This window comes from Lagenorhynchus albirostris, chromosome 11, assembly GCF_949774975.1.
Source record: "Lagenorhynchus albirostris chromosome 11, mLagAlb1.1, whole genome shotgun sequence".
In the NCBI taxonomy this organism is placed as follows: Eukaryota; Metazoa; Chordata; class Mammalia; order Artiodactyla; family Delphinidae; genus Lagenorhynchus; species Lagenorhynchus albirostris.
In genome coordinates, this window is record NC_083105.1 from 19800000 (window position 1) to 19818447 (window position 18448).

An 18448-nucleotide genomic window follows, 5' to 3' on the forward strand; every position below is an offset into this window, starting at 1 on the left:
TAAAACTAAAAGCTGGTTCTTTGAGAAGATAAACAAAACTGATAAACCATTAGACAAACTCATCAGAAAAAGAGGGAGAGGACTCAAATCAATAAAATTAGAATTGAAAAAGGAGAAGTTACAACAGACACCGCAGAAATACAAAGCATCCTAAGGGAATACTACAAGCAACTCTATGCCAATATAATGGACAACCTGGAAGAAATGGAGAAATTCTTAGAAAGGTATAACCTTCCAAGACTGAACCAGGAAGAAGTAGAAAATATGAAAAGACCAATCACAAGTAATGAAATTAAAACTGTGATTAAAAATCTTCCAACAAACAAAAGTCCAGGACCAGATGGCTTCACAGGTGAATTCTATGAAACATTTAGAGAAGAGCTAACACCCATCCTTCTCAAACTCTTCCAAAACCTTGTGGATTAAGGAACACACCCAAACTCATTCTATGAGACCACCATCACCCTGATACCAAAACCAGGGAAAGATACTACAAAAAAACAAAATTACAGACTAATATCACTGATGAATATAGATGCAAAGATTCTCAAGAAAATACTAGCGAGCAGAATCCAACAACACATTAAAAGGATCATACACAATGATCAAGTGGGATTTACCCCAGGATGCAAGGATTCTTCAATATATGCAAATCAATCAATGTGATACACCATATTAACAAATTGAAGAATAAAAACCATATGATCATCTCAGTAGATGCAGAGAAAGCTTTTGACAAAATTCAACACCCATTTATGATAAAAACTCTCCAGAGTGTGGGCATAGAGGGAACCTATCCCAACATAATAAAGGCCATATATGACAAACCCACAGCAAACATCATTCTCAATGGTGAAAAACTGAAAGCATTTCCTCTAAGATCAGGAACAAGACAAGGTTGCTCACTCTCACCACTATTATTCAACATAGTTTTGGAAGTCCTAGCCACGGCAATCAGAGAAGAAAAAGAAATAAAAGGAATACAAATTGGAAAAGAAGTAAAACTGTCACTGTTTGCAGATGACATGATACTATACATAAAGAATCCTAAATATGCCACCAGAAAACTTCTAGAGCTAATCAATGAATTTGGTAAAGTTGCAGGATACAAACTTCATGCAGAGAAATCTCTTACATTCCTATACACTAATGATGAAAAATCTGAAAGAGAAATTAAGGAAACACGCCCATTTACCATTGCGACAAAAAGAATAAAATACCTAGGATTAAACCTACCTAGGGAGACAAAAGACCTGTATGCAGAAAACTATAAGACACTGATGAAAGAAATTAAAGATGATACCAACAGATGGAGAGATATATCATGTTCTTGGATTGGAAGAATCAATATTGTGAAAATGACTGTACTACCCAAAGCAATCTACAGACTCAATGCAATTCCTATCAAATTACCAATGGCATTTTTTACATAACTAGAACAAAAAATCTTAAAATTTGTATGGCGACACAAAAGACCCTGAATAGCCAAAGCAGTCTTGAGGGAAGAAAACGGAGCTGGAGGAATCAGACTCCCTGACTTAAGACTATACTGTAAAGCTACAGTAATCAAGACAATATGGTCCTGGCACAAACAGAAACATAGATCAATGGAACAAGAAAGAAAGCCCAGAGATAAACGCACGCACCTATGGTCAACTTATCTATGACACAGGAGGCAAGGATATGCAATGGGGAAAAGACAGTCTCTTCAATACGTGGTGCTGGTAAAACTGGACAGCTACATGTAAAAGAATGAAATTATAACACTCCCTAACACCATACACAAAAATAAACTCAAAATGGATTTGAGACCTAAATGTAAGACCGGACACTATATACCTCTTAGAAGAAAACATAGGAAGAACACTCTTTGACATAAATCACAGCAAGATCTTTTTTGATCCACCTCCTAGAGTAATGGAAATAAAAACAAAAATAAACAAATGGGACCTAATGAAACTTCAAAACTTTTGTACAGCAATGGAAACCATAAACAAGATGAAAAGACAACTCTCAAAATGGGAGAAAATATTTGCAAACGAATCAACGGACAAAGGATTAATCTTCAAACTACATAAACAGCTCATATAGATTAATATAAAAGAAACAAACAACTCAATCCAAAAATGGGCAGAAAACCTAAATAGACATTTCTCCAAGGAAGACATACAGATGGCCAAGAAACACATGAAAAGCTGCTCAACATCACTAATTATTAGAGAAATGCAAATCAAAACTACAATGAGGCAACACCTCACACCAGTCAGAATGGGCATCATCAGATAATCTACAGACCAGAAATGCTGGAGAGGGTGTGGAGGAAAGGAAACCCTCTTGCACTGTTGGTGGGAGTGTAAATTGATACCGCCACTATGGAGAACAGTATGGAGGTTCCTTAAATACTAAAAATAGAATTACCATATGATCTAGCATTCTCACTACTGGGCATATACCCAGAGAAAACCATAATTCAAAAAGACACATGGGACTTCCCTGGTGGCGCAGTGGTTGAGAGTCCGCCTGATGATGCAGGGGACACGGGTTCATGCCCCAGCCCGGGAAGATCCCACATGCCGCGGAGCGGCTAGGCCCGTGAGCCATGGCCGCTGAGCCTGCGCCTCCAGGGCCTGTTCTCCGCAACGGGAGAGGCCACAACAGTGAGAGGCCTGCATACCGCCAAAAAAAAAAAAAAAAGACACATGGACCCCAATGTTCACTGCAGCACTATTTACAATAGCCAGGTCATGGAAGCTACCTAAATGCCCATCGACAGATGAATGGATAAAGAAGTTGTGGTATATATATACAATGGAATATTACTCAGCCATAAAAAGGAACGAAATTGGGTCATTTGTTGAGATGTGGATGGATCTAGAGACTGTCATACAGAGTGAAGTAAGTCACAAAGAGAAAAACAAATATCGTATATTAACGCATGTATGTGGAACCTAGAAAAATGGTACAGATGAACTGCTTTGCAGGGCAGAAGTTGAGACACAAATGTAGAGAACAAACGTATGGACACCAAGGGGTAAAACTGCGGTGGGGTGTGGATGGTGGTGTGCTGAATTGGGCGACTGGGAAAGAAGGAAAGAAAGAAAAGAAAAGAAAAGAAAGAAAGAGAAAGAGAGAGAGAAGGAGGGATGGAGGGAGGAAGGAAGGAAGGAAAGAAGGAAGGAAGGGAGAAAGAAAGAAAGAAGTCTTCTAGTAGTGAGTTGAATACCTGGGGACACACAAAAATCTTTAAGAATCCTAGGTTACCATTAATGCTACAGAGACAGAGTAATAAATGAAATGTTTTTCAGCATTTTTTGAAAGTTGCTTCTTCTTCTTTAAATAAGTAGTATATTACTCTCTGGGGACTCAACTTAGCCTCATACTACTCCTGAAACTGGAAGATTATTTTATACGGTAGAACATACTACTGCTAATATTAAGTATTATTGTTGTTATTGTTATTACTATTATTATTAATAGTAGTAGGAGGTTACTTTTCATCATTAAAGTGCTTTCACATATATTTTTAAAAAAAAGATCTGTCCTAAAATTTTATAAAGTAAGGTATAACATAGTTTTCTGCTTTATTTCAAAAGTCCTTTTATCTTTCCTTTCACAGTAAATCATAATACTTCATGTGAATCTATAATACAAAGTTTCCATTTTAACCTAACAGTGCAACAGTCTGTCTAAAACATACAGGAAGCGTGACACAATTTCCCAAAAATCAAAGCAGAGGAAAGAGATATTCACGTTGTAATCAGAAATTCCTTTACTCTTTTTACATTTAATTTCAGGCAATCTCTTTCACTGTGCTTCTGCTGTCCAGAAATAATGAGAGTTTACTAATATGTATATGTCTGATCCTTATTGGGTACAAGACCAGGGCTTAAACTCCCACATCTACAACTTGTTCTTAAAGGCTAGCAAATAGTGTCCTTCTGATCTGTGATGTTAGGCAAACATCAGGGAAAAACATCTTGGAGTCCTCACAGTTAGAGTGTTTCTTTTAACTCATGGCTGCAATTGGAAATCTATCCCTATCATTATGGTCAGATAACATGGCAGTTATGGTTTCCCTGCTCTTGTATTTGCAAGTGGGTTTTAAAGAGGCTCTCTGGAAAAGCATTCCACATAAATACAGTTATGATGTCCAGAAGCAAGGGCTTAAATTGAAAAAATCCACAATATTGAAGCTTTTACCCAGATACCAAAAATAAAGATACTGTTCCATTTATCTGTTTAATAAACTGATTCTATCCATACCACAAAATATTTGCAATATTTCTTTAGAAGTTGAACAATTTTATTTAAGCTTTTTGACAACTTCAAGTTGCTTTTACTAACTCTTAACTATTACTGAAATGCATATGTTCAATCTCAATTTGAATGAAGTCAGTTTTTCTAAATTGATATTAAAATTTATACAAGTATTGTTTTTATTTGTCAACACATATATTCTTACATATAATGAACAAACAAGATTGGACTAGAACTAATATACTCGTAGAATTTTTTTATTTAACTGATGATTTTCTTTTGGGGCCTTTATTCTGTTTTTCCCTTCATTACTTCAGAATTTCTAAAGCAATAGATTAGTACCTCAGGGGAAAATAAAATAAAGTAAAGTAAAATAAGGAAACAAAAATATTGTTTCTCCAGTCCATTTCATTCATCTACTTGAGAAGCTGGTGTGACATTAGTAAGCATTTGGTGATCAAAATATATCTTCTTACGACTGTAGCCCAAAAAGTCACTTAGGAATTTTAATAGAAATAAAATACTTTGCAAAAGAAAAATCAGAAGTCCGCAAGTAACAGAAAAATGGTTGAGAGGATAGCTGCTATTTTAATAGTCCTCATAAAATCTAATCCATCAGCTAACTGGTAGATAAAATTCTCTTAGAAAATATAATCCAAGAAGGCAAAAGATAAAAAGTAGAGGATTAACATGACGAAACTACCATTGTTTGTTAAATGAGAAAACTATATGCTTACAGTGAAGACCCTTCAGTTTCTATATACTATAATTCTTTTTCATGGCTATCCCTTTAGGATTTTTTTAATCATAAAATAAGTTTATTGATGACAACTTTATATAGTTTACTGCCGGTATTTGATGTTACAAACATTAGGGTGTTTGAGATATGCAGGATCCTTATATCAGTATGTAACTGGGGACTTCCCTGGTGGCACAGTGGTTAAGAATCCACCTGCCAATGCAGGAGACACGGGTTTGATCCCTGGTCCAGGAAGATCCCACATGCCGAGGAGCAACTAAGCCCGTGCACCACAATTACTGAGCCTGCGCTCTACAGCCCATGAGCCACAACTACTGAGCCCACATGCCACAACTATTGAAGCCCGCACGCCTAGGGCCTGTGGTCCACAATGAGAAGCCACTTCAATGAGAAGCCCGTGCACCACAATGAAGTCTAGCTCCCGCTCTCTGCAACTAGAGAAAGCCCACACCCAGCAACGAAGACCCAATGCAGCCAAAAATAAATAATAAATAAATAAATGCAACCGACATAAACCCCATTATTTGAGCTCTCTTAATTGCTTCTGTAATTTCTTTTTGTTTCTTCCACAAAGACCTATTATGTTCCCTTCCATAAATTCATCTTATAAATGGAAAAATAAACTGAGAAAAAAGCTGTACATTCTTTTAATCTAACCATGTTCCACACAAGATACATTTTCTATGAGGCTCCTTATAAGGATTTTCCATTGGAATGCGCAGGTCCTCATTCCTGGTTATTTAGGTCATTTTAAATGTACAAATTAGTTCATTCCTCTTAAATGAAAGGCACAATAACAATTATTGTTTCCTCCCTGTAGTCTATAAGAATGTACTCCTAAAAAAAATAAAAGAGTGTCCTCCTTAAGTATCACTGAGAAAAGACCACGCAATTTGGTAAATATCTTGTCAAGGTAGGAAAAACAAACAATGAGAATGTAAGCAATAAATGAATGTAAAGCAACAGAAAGTAGTTACAATCACTAAAAGAAACCATACCTAAGCAGGAAACAACCAAAGGTGGGCTTAGGATACTTTTCTTGTACCAGAAAAGAGGTAAGTGCTCAAAAGTCTAATAGGGCATGTAAAAAAGATACAGAAGCCAGATTAAAGGGGACCCCTACATTTTAGCATCAAAGATTAATGACAAATTGATTTTAAAACTCTGAATAAATAAAAATCCATGAGTCCATAGTAATGTAAACACACATAAAAAGAGAAACATAAACAGAAATAAAAACATCTAATTTTCTTCCTATAAGTAATTATTACACTAACTCCTAAACTGGTAATTAAAGAGAAAGAATTAAGTAGTGACCCTGCCATTTTTAGGGAACTGTACTTCATCCTACTTAATAAGATAAAGCTCTTCTTTACTGAGAAATGGCAGCAAATTAGTATAAAGACATGATAGAGTTGGAAAGTAACCATTCTGCAAACTCTAAAGAAATAACTGATTCAGACAAGGATCATCAGTGCATGCTCAAAACCATTCGGTGAAAGGTTGCTGGGAAACAGGATATTTACAGTTAGAGTATCACTAGATCTTTTTTGACAGCAAAAGAAAAACTACACCTTTATATTGGAAAGACCTCACAAATTCAGGACAACTTCAGTTTGTGTCTCCTAGTGTGATACAAAATGAAATACTCAGCATCAGTTATAAAGTATTTCATAGATTACATTGCTCAGTCTAAGCAAGCTTTTAGATGTTTCCAGTTTATTGGAAATAGAGGAACAAGTTAAATAATACCAGTAGGAACTCAACAGATAAATAACAAGAGAAAAAAAAACCTGAGGAGAATTCTAAAAGACTCTAAAGAGACATAAAACCCATTACAGGGACAAATGGAGAAATTTGAATAGGGAAAATAGTAAATGAATGATATTAGGGAATACTTCAGTTTTCTTATATATGATAATGGTATTGTGGTTCTGTCCTTATTTTCAGGAAGTGATATGCTGAAGAATCTTAGGGATTAACTGTCATGGCATCAGCAATTTAACTTTAAAACAGGACAGAAAAAACATTAGATGCACATATAAGCTACATTATTAAGTCTAAGAAGTACATATACAAGTATTTGACAGTAGTGATCAAATATATTTTTAAAAGTGCAATCTGGGGAATTCCCTGGCAGTCCAGTGGTTAGGACTCCACGCTTTCACTGCCAAGGGCTGGGGTTCAATCCCTGGTTGAGGAACTAAGATCCCACAAGCCACACTGTGAGGCCAAAAAAAAAAAAAAAAGAATTGCAATCTGTAGAGCACAGGACTTACGGAAGAATCTACCTTAGCAATGCTTCCAGAAAATGAAGAAAGTGATTCATCAAATGCATTAACTTATTGGAGCATTTGACTTGGAAGTAGGCATGTTCTAGATGTTTTACATAACATAGTTTTTTTCTTTTTGAACTTAATTTTATTTTTTTATACAGCAGGTTCCTATTAGTCATCCATTTTATACACATTAGTGTATACATGTCAATCCCAATCACCCAATTCATCACACCACCCCTCGACTTCCCCCCTTGGTGTCCATACGTTTGTTCTCTACATCTGTGTCTCAATTTCTCACCTGCAAACCAGTTCACCTGTACCATTTTTCTAGGTTCCACATACATGCGTTAATATACGATTTTTGTTTTTCTCTTTCTGACTTACTTCACTCTATATGACAGTCTCTAGATCCATCCATGTCTCAACAAATGACCCAATTTCATTCCTTTTTATGGCTGAGTAATATTCCATTGTATATATGTACCACGACTTCTTTAGCCATTCGTCTGTCAATGGGCATTTAAGTTGCTTCCATGACCTGGCTATTGTAAACACTGCTGCAATGAACATTGGGGTGCATGTGTCTTTTTGAATTATGGTTATCTCTGAGTATATGCCCAGTAGTGGGAATGCTGGATAATATGGTAATTCTGTTTTTAGTTTTTAAAGGAACCTCCATACTGTTCTCCATAGTGGCGGTATCAATTTACATTCCCACCAACAGTGCAAGAGGGTTCCCTTTTATCCACACCCTCTCCAGCATTTGTTGTTTGTAGATTTTCTGATGATGCCCATTCTAACTGGTGTGAGGTGATGCCTCATTGTAGTTTTGATTTGCATTTCTCTAACAATTAGTGATGCTGAGCAGCTTTTCATGTGCTTCTTGGCCATCTGTAAGTCTTCTTTGGAGAAATGTCTATTTAGGTCTTCTGCCCATTTTTGGATTGGGTTGTTTGTTTCTTTAATAATGAGCTGCATGAGCTGTTTATATATTTTGAAGATTAATCCTTTGTCCGTTGATTCCTTTGCAAATATTTTCTCCCATTTTGACAGTTGTCTTTTCGTCTTCTTTATGGTTTCCTTTGCTGTGCAAAAGCTTTGAAGTTTCATTAGGTCCCATTTGTTTATTTTTGTGTTTATTTCCATTACTCTAGGAGGTGGATCAAAAAAGATCTTGCTGTGATTTATGTCAAAGAGTGTTCTTCCTATGTTTTCTTCTAAGAGGTATATAGTGTCCGGTCTTATATTTAGGTCTCGAATCCATTTTGAGTTTATTTTTGTGTATGGTGTTAGGGAGTGTTATAATTTCATTCTTTTACATGTAGCTGTCCAGTTTTCTGAGCACCACGTATTGAAGACACTGTCTTTTCTCCATTGTATATCCCTGCCTCCTTTCTCATACATCAGTTGACCATAAGTGCGTTGGGTTACCTCTGGGCATTCTATCCTGTTCCACTATCTATGTTTCTGTTTTTGTGCCAGTACCATATTGTCTTGATTACTGTAGCTTCATAGTATAGTCTTTTTTTTTTAACATCTTTATTGTAGTATAATTGCTTTACAATGGTATGTTAGCTTCAGCTTCACAACAAAATGAATCAGTTATATACATACATATATTCCCATATCTCTTCCCGCTTGCGTCTCCCTCCCTCCCACCCTCCCTATCCCACCCCTCCAGGCGGTCACAAAGCACCGAGCTGATCTCCCTGTGCTATGCGGCTGCTTCCCACTAGCTATTTACCTTACGTTTGGTAGTGTATATATGTCCATGCCTCTTTATCGCTTTGTCACCGTTTACCCTTCCCCCTCCCCATAACCTCAAGTCCATTCTCTAGTAAGTCTGTGTCTTTATTCCTGTTTCACCCCTAGGTTTTTCATGACATTTTTTTTTTAAATTCCATATATATGTGTTAGCATATGGTATTTGTCTCTCTCTTTCTGACTTACTTCACTCTGTATGACAGACTCTAGGTCTATCCACCTCATTACAAATAGCTCAATTTCGTCTCTTTTTATGGCTGAGTAATATTCCATTGTATATATGTGCCACATCTTCTTTATCCATTCATCCGATGATGGACACTTAGGTTGTTTCCATCTCCGGGCTATTGTAAATAGAGCTGCAATGAACATTTTGGTACATGACTCTTTTTGAATTATGGTTTTCTCAGGGTATATGCCCAGTAGTGGGATTGCTGGGTCATATGGTAGTTCTATTTGTAGCTTTTTAAGGAACCTCCATACTGTTCTCCACAGTGGCTGTATCAATTTACATTCCCACCAACAGTGTAAGAGGGTTCCCTTTTCTCCACACCCTCTCCAGCATTTATTGTTTCTAGATTTTTTGATGATGGCCATTCTGACTGGTGTGAGATGATATCTCATTGTAGTTTTGATTTGCATTTCTCTCGTGATTAGTGATGTTGAGCATTCTTTCATGTGTTTGTTGACAGTCTGTATATCTTAAGTCAGGGAGTCTGATTCCTCCAGCTCCGTTTTTTTCACTCAAGACTGCTTTGGCTATTCAGGGTCTTTTGTGTCTCCATACAAACTTTAAGATTTTTTGTTCTAGTTCCGTAAAAAATGCCATTGGTAATTTGATAGGAATTGCATTGAATCTGTAGATTGCTTTGAGTAGTATAGTCATTTTCACAATATTGATTCTTCCAATCCAAGAACATGGTATATCTCTCCATCTGTTGGTATCATCTTTAATTTCTTTCATCAGTGTCTTATAGTTTTCTGCATACAGGTCTTTTGTCTCCCTAGGTAGGTTTAATCCTAGGTATTTTATTCTTTTTGTCGCAATGGTATATGGGTGTGTTTCCTTAATTTCTCTTTCAGATTTTTCATCATTAGTGTATAGGAATGCAAGAGATTTCTGTGCATGAAGTTTGTATCCTGCAACTTTACCAAATTCATTGATTAGCTCTAGAAGTTTTCTGGTGGCATATTTAGGATTCTTTATGTATAGTATCATGTCATCTGCAAACAGTGACAGTTTTACTTCTTTTCCAATTTGTATTCCTTTTATTTCTTTTTCTTCTCTGATTGCCGTGGCTAGGACTTCCAAAACTATGTTGAATAATAGTGGTGAGAGTGAGCAACCTTGTCTTGTTCCTGATCTTAGAGGAAATGCTTTCAGTTTTTCACCATTGAGAATGATGTTTGCTGTGGGTTTGTCGTATATGGCCTTTATTATGTTTAGGTAGGTTCCCTCTATGCCCACTTTCGGAGAGTTTTTATCATAAATGGGTGTTGAATTTTGTCAAAAACTTTTTCTGCATCTACTGAGATGATCATATGGTTTTTATTCTTCAATTTGTTAAGATGATGTATCACATTGATTGACTTGCGTATATTGAAGAATCCTTGCATCCCAGGGTAAATCCCACTTGATCATTGTGTATGATCCTTTTAATGTGTTGTTGGATTCTGCTCGCTAGTATTTTCTTGAGAATCTTTGCATCTATATTCATCAGTGATATTAGTCTGTAATTTTGTTTTTTTGTAGTATCATTCCCTGGTTTTGGTATCAGGGTGATGGTGGCCTCATAGAATTAGTTTGGGAGTGTTCCTTAATCCACAAGTTTTTGGAAGAGTTTGAGAAGGATGGGTGTTAGCTCTTCTCTAAGTGTTTCATAGAATTCACCTGTGAAGCCATCTGGTCCTGGACTTTTGTTTGTTGGAAGATTTTTAATCACAGTTTTAATTTCATTACTTGTGATTAGTCTGTTCATATTTTCTTCTTCTTCCTGGTTCAGGCTTGGGAGGTTATACCTTTCTAAGAATGTGTCCATTTCTTCCAGGTTGTCCATTTTATTGGCATAGAGTTGCTTGTAGTAGTCTCTCAGGATGTTTTGTATTTTTGCGGTGTCTGTTGTAACTTCTCCTTTTTCATTTCTAATTTTATTCATTTGCATCCTCTCCCTCTTTTTCTTGATGAGTCTGGCTAATGGGTTATCAATTTTGTTTATCTTCTCAAAGAACCAGCTTTTAGTTTTATTGATCTTTGCTACTGCTTTCTTTGTTTCTATTTCATTTATTCCTGCTCTGATCTTTATGATTTCTTTCCTTCTACTAACTTTGGATTTTGTTTGTTCTTCTTTCTCTAGTTCCTTTAGGGGTAAGGTTAGATTGTCTATTTGAGATTTTTCTTGTTTCTTGAGGTAGGCTTGTATAGCTATAAACTTCCCTCTTAGAACTGCTTTTGCTGCATCCCACAGGTTTTAGATCATTGTGTTTTGTCATTTGTCTCTAGGTATTTTTTTATTCCCTCTTTGATTTCTTCAGTGAGCACTTGGTTATTTAGTAACATATTTTTTAGCCTCCATGTGTTTGTGTTTTTTACGTTTTTTTCCCTGTAATTGATTGCTAATCTCATAGCATTGTGGTCAGAAAAGATGCTTGATATGATTTCAATTTTCTTAAATTTACTGAGGCTTGATTTGTTGCCCAAGATGTGATCTATCCTGGAGAATGTTCCATGCGCACTTGAGAAGAAAGTGTAATCTGCTGTTTTTGGATGGAATGTCCTATAGATATCAATGAAATCTATCTGGTCTATTGTGTCACTTAAAGCTTGTGTTTCCTTATTAATTTTCTGTTTAGATGATCTGCCCATTGGTGTAAGTGAGGTGTTGAAGTCCCCCACTATTATTGTGTCACTGTCGATTTCCTCTTTTACAGCTCTTAGCAGTTGCCTTATGTATTGAGTTGCTCCTATGTTGGGTGCGTATATATTTATAATTGTTATATCTTCTTCTTGGATAGATCCCTTGATCTTTATGTAGTGTCCTTCCTTGTCTCTTGTAACATTCTTTATTTTAAAGTCTATTTTATCTGATATGAGTATTGTTACTCCAGCTTTCTTTTGATTTCCATTTGCATGGAATACCTTTTTCCATCCCCTCGCTTTCAGTCTGTATGTGTCACTAGGTCTGAAGTGGGTCTCTACTTGTAGACAGCATATAGATGGGTCTTGTTTTTGCATCCATTCAGCAAGCGTGTGTCTTTTGGTTGGAGCACTTAATCCATTCACGTTTAAGGTGATTATCGATATATATGTTCCTATGACGATTTTCTTAATCGTTTTGGGTTTGTTTTGTAGGTCCTTTTCTTCTCTTGTGTTTCCCACTTAAAGAAGTTCCTTTAGCATTTGTTGTAGAGCTGGTTTGGTGGTGCTGAATTCTCTGAGCTTTTGCTTGTCTATAAAGCTTTTGATTTCTCCATCGAATCTGAATGAGATCCTTGCTGGGTAGAGTAATCTTGGTTGTAGGTTCTTCCCTTTCATCACTTTAAGTATATCATGCCACTCCCTTCTGGCTTGTAGAGTTTCTGCTGAGAAATCAGCTGTTAACCTTATGGGAGTTCCCTTGTATGTTATTTGCCATTTTTCTCTTGCTGCTTTCAATAATTTTTCTTTGTCTTTAATTTTTTGCCAATTTGATTACTATGTGTCTCGGTGTGTTTCTCCTTGGTTTTATCCTGTATGGGACTCTCTGTGCTACCTGGATTTGGGTAGCTATTTCCTTTCCCATGTTAGGGGAGTTTCCAACTATAATCTCTTCAAATACTTTCTTGGGTCAGTTCTCTCTCTCTTCTCCTTCTGGGACCCCTATAATGCAAATGTTGTTGCATTTAATGTGTCCCAGAGGTCTCTTAGATTGTCTTCATTTCTTTTCATTCTTTTCTCTTTATTCTGTTCTGCAGCAGTGACATCCAACATTCTGTCTACCAGGTCACTTATCCGTTCTTGCCTCAGTTATTCTGCTATTGATTCCTTCTAGTGTATTTTTCATTTCAATTATTGTATTGTTCATCTCTGTTTGTTCTTCAGTTCTTCTAGGTTTTTATTAAACATTTCTTGCATCTTCTCGATCTTTGCCTCCATTCTTTTTCTGCGTTCCTGAATAATCTTCACTATCATTATTCTGAATTCTTTTTCTGGAAGGTTGCCTATCTCTACTTTGTTTAGTTGTTTTTCTGGGGTTTTATCTTGTTCCTTCATCTGGTAGATAGCCCTCTGCCTTTTCATCTTGTCTGTCTTTCTATGAATGTGTTTTGTGTTCCACAGGCTGCAGGATTGTAGTTCTTCTTGCTTCTGCTGTTGCCCTCTGGTGGATGAGGCTGTCTAAGAGGCTTGTGCAAGTTTCCTGATGGGAGGGACTGGTGGTGGGTAGTGCTGACTGTTGCTCTGGTGGGCAGAGCTCAATAAAACTTTAATCCACTTGCCTGCTGTTGGGTGGGGCTGTGTCCCCTCCCTGTTGGTTGTTTGGCCTGAGGTGACCCAACACTGGAGCCTACCTCTTTGGTGAGGCTAATGGCGGACTCTGGGAGGGCTCACGCCAAGGAGTACTTCCCAGAACTTCTGCTGCCAGTGTCCTTGTCCTCACGGTGAGACAGAGCCACCCCCCGCCTCTTTGCAGGCGACCCCACAACACTAGCAGGTAGGTCTGGTTCAGTCTCTGTGGGGTCACTGCTTCTTCCCCTGGGTCCCGATGCAAACACTACTTTGTGTGTGCCCTCCAAGAGTGGAGTCTCCATTTCCCCCAGTCCTGTCGAAGTTGTGCAATCAAATCCCGCTAGCCTTCAAAGTTTGATTCTCTAGGAATTCCTCCTCCCTTTGCCGGACCCCCAGGTTCTGAAGCCTGAAGTGGGGCTCACAACCTTCATTCCAGTGGGTGGACTTCTGTGGTATAAGTGTTCTCCAGTTTGTGGGTCACCCACCCAGCAGGTATGGGATTTGATTTTTTGTGATTGCACCCCTCCTACCATCTCCTTGTGGCTTCTCCTTTGTCTTTGGATGTGGGGTATCTGTTTTGGTGAGTTCCAGTGTCTTCCTGTCGATGACTGTTCAGCAGTTAGTTGTGATTCCAGTGTTCTCGCAAGAGGGAGTGAGAGCATGTCCTTCTAGTCCGCCATCTTGAATCAATCTCACATAACATATTTTTAGATATGTTCTTTCCAGTACTCTTAACCTTTCATCTTGTCAATGGTAATTTTACTAAGAAACTTTCATAAACACAACTCCCATCGTTAGTGAGGAATTACTACATGTAATTAGGTACCTAGAATACTGTTCAGCTGAAGGTAACTTATATTAAACCAAACCTGTACTACTTTTCTGTGGTTTGTTTGGACAGCAAATCCTGTTATCAGAACTCATGATGCATCAGCTATTCTACTGCAAAGAGTAGAAACAGATTTTTTAAAGAGTGGAGAACAGAACATATTCTCCTAAGAATCAACCATTTAAAATGCTAACTGTGGGACCTCCCTGGTGGCACAGAGGTTAAGAATCTGTGGTTAAGGTTAAGGTTAAGCCAATGCAGGGGACATGGGTTCGAGCCCTGGTCTGGGAAGATCCCACATGCTGCGCAGCAACTAAGCCCACGCGCCCCAACTACTGAGCCTGAGCTCTAGAGCCCACGTCCCACAACTACTGAACCTGCGTGCCACAACTCCTGCAGCCTGTGTGCCAAGAGCCCATGCTCTGCAACAAGAGAAACCACCACAATGAGAAGCACACGCACCGCAAGCAAGAGAAGCCCCCGCTCGCCACAACTAGAGAAAGCCAGTGCGCACAGCAACAAAGACCCAACGCAGCCAAAAATAAATAAATAAATAAGTAAGCATATTACTAAATGAAATAAAATAAAATAAAATACTAACTGTGAAGTATACCACGTGTAAAAATTCAAAGAACTCTGGCAACCTGTACCAACTTTTCCAATACTTAGTGATACCTATTTTTGCACAGTGCCTGTTACCATGGCCCAAAACCATGAATAAACTGATTATTACCATGCTCTTGGCAGTCTCCAATGTACTACTCTTCACAAATTTTTTTTATTTTAGCAAATTAAAAACTTTTTAAAAATTTTAAAAAAATAGTAACTGTAACGTACAAATTCACAGTGATTTTAAGAGGATCATATCCTGCTTTTATTTAATCACAATTTAGCCATACCTTTTCATTATCCCAGTTGCATTTACTAATTGGTGACATTGGTTCAGAAAAATCAGTTTCATTATCTACTGCATACTGTCTGCCAGACAGAAAATCCCGTAGTTGACTCTGTAAGAAATACAAGATGTTACTAACAAAATGCTACGCCAACTGTAAAAAATATTTCACACCTAGCTCTACTTAGTGTCTCTGATGTTCCAGTGTACAGCACATTACCTGACTTTTGTTGGCAGTCCATAATATACACGCAATTAAATTTCCTAACAATCTGTTTCCAATGGTACTTGTACTCAAAGAGTTTTACAAGTTCAGAGTTAAAAGATGACCTTGGAAATTTCATCTGAGCCTTTTATTTGTACGGAAGAAAGTCTTAGCTAATGCCCACAATAAATGCTTTATTTTGTAATATACATAAGTAAATCTATTTTCCTAAGCCACAATATTTCAAACAAAATAAGAGTTTCCACGAAAAAATAATTTATAAAGAGATATTTGCTTTCAGCCTGACATACTACTCAATATCTCCATATTATTTCATTTATTCTAAGGGATTGAAGATTATACAGGTATGTACAAACACAAACACATACACAATTCCTGATAAGTAAACCTGAAGGAAAGGGACAAACTGAATTAACAAAGCCCAGTGAGATACTGCAAAATTATAACTAAAGTAACTCACCAATATATACTCCTTGAAAAGAAATAGCATTTGCCACAATTCTACTGATATGATAAGCTGGTACTCATAAAGAGTTAATCAAGTGATAAAAAAAAACTAGAAAGCCTAGGATTTTGTTGTTTATAACATATACAATTTTTCAATCTCAAAATTCAAGATCACCAAAATAAGAATTTACTATTTAACAAATTTTGAATAATGGTAGTACTCACACTTGTGGTTCTTATGTTTTCAGAAGAGATGCTGAAAGCAAAGATTTATTTTTCCATAAACACAATATTATTTTTAGAAATGGGAGAATATTACCTTCTAGTTAAAAAACACTTTCATATTTAATTACATGCAAAGTACATTATTCTAGATCAGTTCAGTGGGTATCAAAGTATGATCCAAGTACTTCTGAGGTCCTTAAGACCCATTCAGGGGATATGGGAAGTCCTCCTTTTCCAACTATGTATCAATGTGAATTTGAATTTTCTTGATATACTTCAATCAAACTAACTTATCAAATAGAAGCAGACATGTGAATCCAGGTATTTTCTATCACACATGATATTAAAGATACTCGTAAAAATGTAAAACAATGTCACTATTCTCACAATTTTTTTATTTTTGGAAAATAAAGTTATTCTTCATAACATTGTTATTCATATTAAAATGTAATAGGTTCAATATCAATAATTTAATACTGATAAACATTTTAAACATTTCTCTTTAATTTTTAATATGGAAAATATCAATAGATATAATCCACATAAACAAAATCTCCTTCTAGTCCTAAATAATTTTTAGTGTAAAGCAGTTCCTAGACCTCAAAGTTAGACAAGGACTCTAGAAAATATAGCATAGGGCTTCCCTGGTGGCGCAGTAGTTGAGAGTCCGCCTGCCGATGCAGGGGACACGGGTTCAGGCCCCGGTCTGGGAAGGTCCCACATGCCACGGAGTGGCTGGGCCGGTGAGCCATGGCTGCTGAGCCTGAACGTCCGGAGCCTGTGCTCCACAACAGGAGAGGCCTCAAGAGTGAGAGGCCCGCGTACCGCAAAAAAAAGAAAAAAAAAAATATATATATATAGCATAAAGCTTTCTTAGGCAAGATAAAAATCACAATATATTTGCTGTGGTACACTATTAATTTTACTGATTTGTATCTTTACTGATTTGACAGGTTGCTACTCACTGTATTTTTATCCTGTTATTTGGAAGATGTACTGTATTTTTTCCATTCCATTAATAGTTGACTTTACTCTCCCTGTACTCAAATCAGACTCATATTTCTCTATTATTTTTTAAAAGTGATAATGCCTGCTACTTACCCCTAACAAACTACGAAGTTTAGCAGTTTTAATTCTAAACTAGTATTAGAATCTCTCTTAGGGTAAGTCTTCCATTTTAGCTCACATATTCCCAGTCCATCCTTATCATTTTAACTGCACATACACACTCCAAGTTTTAGTGCTCACTACCATCTTTCCCTAGATAGACCGCTGCTCCAGTTCATCTGTTTAATTATTAGTCTTTGGAAAGGTAGGTAAATGCTTCACACGAGGTATGATGATGACATTCTTTAAATTTTTGCATATCCTCACAAATCCTTCCTTAACTTGGCTGATAAATGATATCTTGATTGAGGATGGAATTCTTAGGTCACTTTCAGGACATGCTATTTAATTTTTTGTTCTTTTTAAATAACTTGTTCTTTCTGCCAGGAAATTAAGAGTTCAGGAATTTTACCAGGATATGTCTAGGTATGTGTCATTTCTCATCAATTCAGCCTGGAACTTCATAAACACTCCTTAGGAGACTCAGGAAAATATTTATTATAACAAATGTAGTTGTAACAAATATATGATTTATTTTATCATGGCCTCTTTTGCATCTGTTCTTTTTTCTCCTTCTAGAACTCCTAACATTTATATGTTAAATCCTCTAGATCTAACCTCTAAGTTTCTTAATCCTCTAGATCTAACCTCCAAGTTTCTTAACTTTCCCTCTTTGTTTCTTTATGTGTTTTACTCTGTGCTTTACTTATTGTACTTGACTTTCAGGATACTAATTTGAGTCTGAATTCATCTGTTACATTGGGAAAACTTTTCTTCTTTTTTTTTTAATGTCTAGAAAGTCTTATGTTTAGATATATACTTGAAGTTCCTTGAGTACTTATTATTTCGCTGGATTCAATTTGCTATCATTCCCTTCCAGCAGCTCTATTTTGTTAGGCATGTGTGTTCTTAGCTGACTCATCTTTCTGGCCACTGAGACCCCTTAGGTGACCGTTGCTTCTCTTCACTGGCTCTTTGGGGCCCAGCTGACTGTTGAGGTCCATTAAGTGATGACAGTTCTATGAGTAATGGAAGTTGAAATGGTCTCTACTCCTTATTGAGCAGTGGAGAAATAAGCAAGAAATTGAGCAGTGGAGAAATAAGCAAGCTGCCAGTCACCTGCTTAGGCTGAAAAACAGTCTTCTTGTGGTCTCTCAAGCCTCACCAACAGTAAGA

General features: G+C 36.9%; 1 protein-coding gene across 1 annotated transcript in view; it reads right to left on the reverse strand.

The window, feature by feature from the left end:
* The window catches only part of PARPBP (PARP1 binding protein), a 90614-nt gene that overhangs the window by 54869 nt on the left and 17297 nt on the right, over nucleotides 1-18448 (reverse strand). The window contains exon 4 of the mRNA XM_060164757.1: nucleotides 15272-15379. Within this exon, the coding sequence (XP_060020740.1) occupies nucleotides 15272-15379 (108 nt within the window). The remainder of the gene's footprint in view (nucleotides 1-15271; nucleotides 15380-18448) is intronic.